This window comes from Austrofundulus limnaeus, unplaced genomic scaffold, assembly GCF_001266775.1.
Source record: "Austrofundulus limnaeus strain Quisiro unplaced genomic scaffold, Austrofundulus_limnaeus-1.0 Scaffold1537, whole genome shotgun sequence".
In the NCBI taxonomy this organism is placed as follows: domain Eukaryota; kingdom Metazoa; phylum Chordata; class Actinopteri; order Cyprinodontiformes; family Rivulidae; genus Austrofundulus; species Austrofundulus limnaeus.
The window spans coordinates 6,044-7,521 of record NW_013953939.1 but is presented as its reverse complement, the minus strand read 5'-3'; the positions used below and the strand labels follow the sequence as shown (position 1 = coordinate 7,521).

The following is a 1,478-nucleotide window of genomic DNA, read 5'->3' as shown; positions in this document are numbered from 1 at the left end:
GCCTAGGGCACCAAAATGGCTAGAGCCAGCACTGCTAACAACTGACAACATACTGGAAGCTGTAAAGCTCTAAAAATCAACTTTTGAATACTTTTGTTAGTGTATACTTTAGTGAAAGACTTTGTACCCTTTAATAGACTTGTATGTACCCCGTCCCTCACACAGTAACGTTGACATGGGCACCAGTCACCCCCGTGGCCCTGAAATAAAGAAGCAGGTAAAATGTAATGGATGGATGACTAAACTCCAAAATGCATTAAAGATTTGTTGTCATTGTATTAACCTTCCAGACTAATCAGGTCAAAGTCTTTGCTTTATCYAYCCATACGCTATCCATATCCACTTCYTCATTCATGGAGTCACTGGTGCCCATGTCCAGCAGTCACAGTGTGARGGGTGAGGTACCCCAGACCAGTCACAAGTTCATCACAGGGACACACAGAGACAAACAACCAACTCTCTCACTCACAAAYAATTTAATGTTTCCATTYAGCTAAACAGTCATGTTTTTGTCYRTGGGAGAAAGCTGGAGTACCTGGAGAAAACCCACACATGCACAGAGGGAACATGGTAACTCTACCCAGAAAGGTCCCCAACWGGGTTTTGAGCCGGTAACCTTCTTGATGTGYGGCAACAGCTCTACCAACTGAGCCATTGTGGAACACACTTGTACACAACAATGATGTTTACACATTTTGTCACTCTAGAAAATACCATTCAGGGCCATCATTCATTTGTGCCTACTCACATGTGGACATGAGGYGGCTGGAAGCGTCCCTGGTTGATATTGTAGAAGGTGAAGGCCTGGGTAGGGTTWGTGCTGTATTCGTCCACCTCCACAGCCGTCCTGCTGCCTCGCTGAGAGTGTGACTGGGCTTGGGACTGCTGCCGTCGTGCGGCCATGATTTCTGACAAGGTAAAGGCCATGGCTGCAGTGGCTAAAGCAGAGTGCCTGGATAAAAGAAAGGCCTGCTGTCCGTCCTTCTTCGTTCAGAACAGCGTTGTTGGCTCAGAAGAGGCTGCCGAGAGGTGTCCTAAAAASCTAAAGCACTCGCTGAGCTCACAGTCACAGTGTCCTGAGAGGAGAACATCTCCTTCCTTCTCCTCTTCTCCTCTACTGCTTCTCCAAACCTAAAGGAAACATACAAAATATGATCAAAAAATGTGCAATTTGGGTCATTTGTAAACTCTTCATATTAAAGCCAATGCTTTTTTTTTTTTACAAATGCTGAAGCGTGTGTACGTTATATATATAAAACCATTCACAGTATTTCCACAGAATACAAACCACCGGTCTTTAATCTCCCTGTTTTGACTATTCTTCTGGAAAACTTTAAGAAATAGAACATGATTTGACTTGTAGTGTCTTCTCACATTGTATTCATCAATCACAGCAAAGGGATCCCCGATCAGTTGTAACGTTAGACTTTATTTAATAAACATATATTTAAACTGTAAAATATAGACTGTAAAAATAC

The 1,478-nt window shown here is 43.1% G+C and overlaps 1 protein-coding gene across 1 annotated transcript in view; it reads right to left on the bottom strand.

Annotated features, from left to right (window-relative positions):
* LOC106535709 (metallophosphoesterase domain-containing protein 1) overlaps positions 1-1,156 on the bottom strand; it is a gene marked incomplete at its 3' end in the record, with an annotated part of 52,066 nt that extends 50,910 nt beyond the window's left edge. The window contains 1 exon segment of the mRNA XM_014032778.1: positions 749-1,156. Within this exon segment, the coding sequence (XP_013888232.1) occupies positions 749-927 (179 nt within the window).
* Between the last annotated feature and the right edge of the window lie 322 nt (positions 1,157-1,478).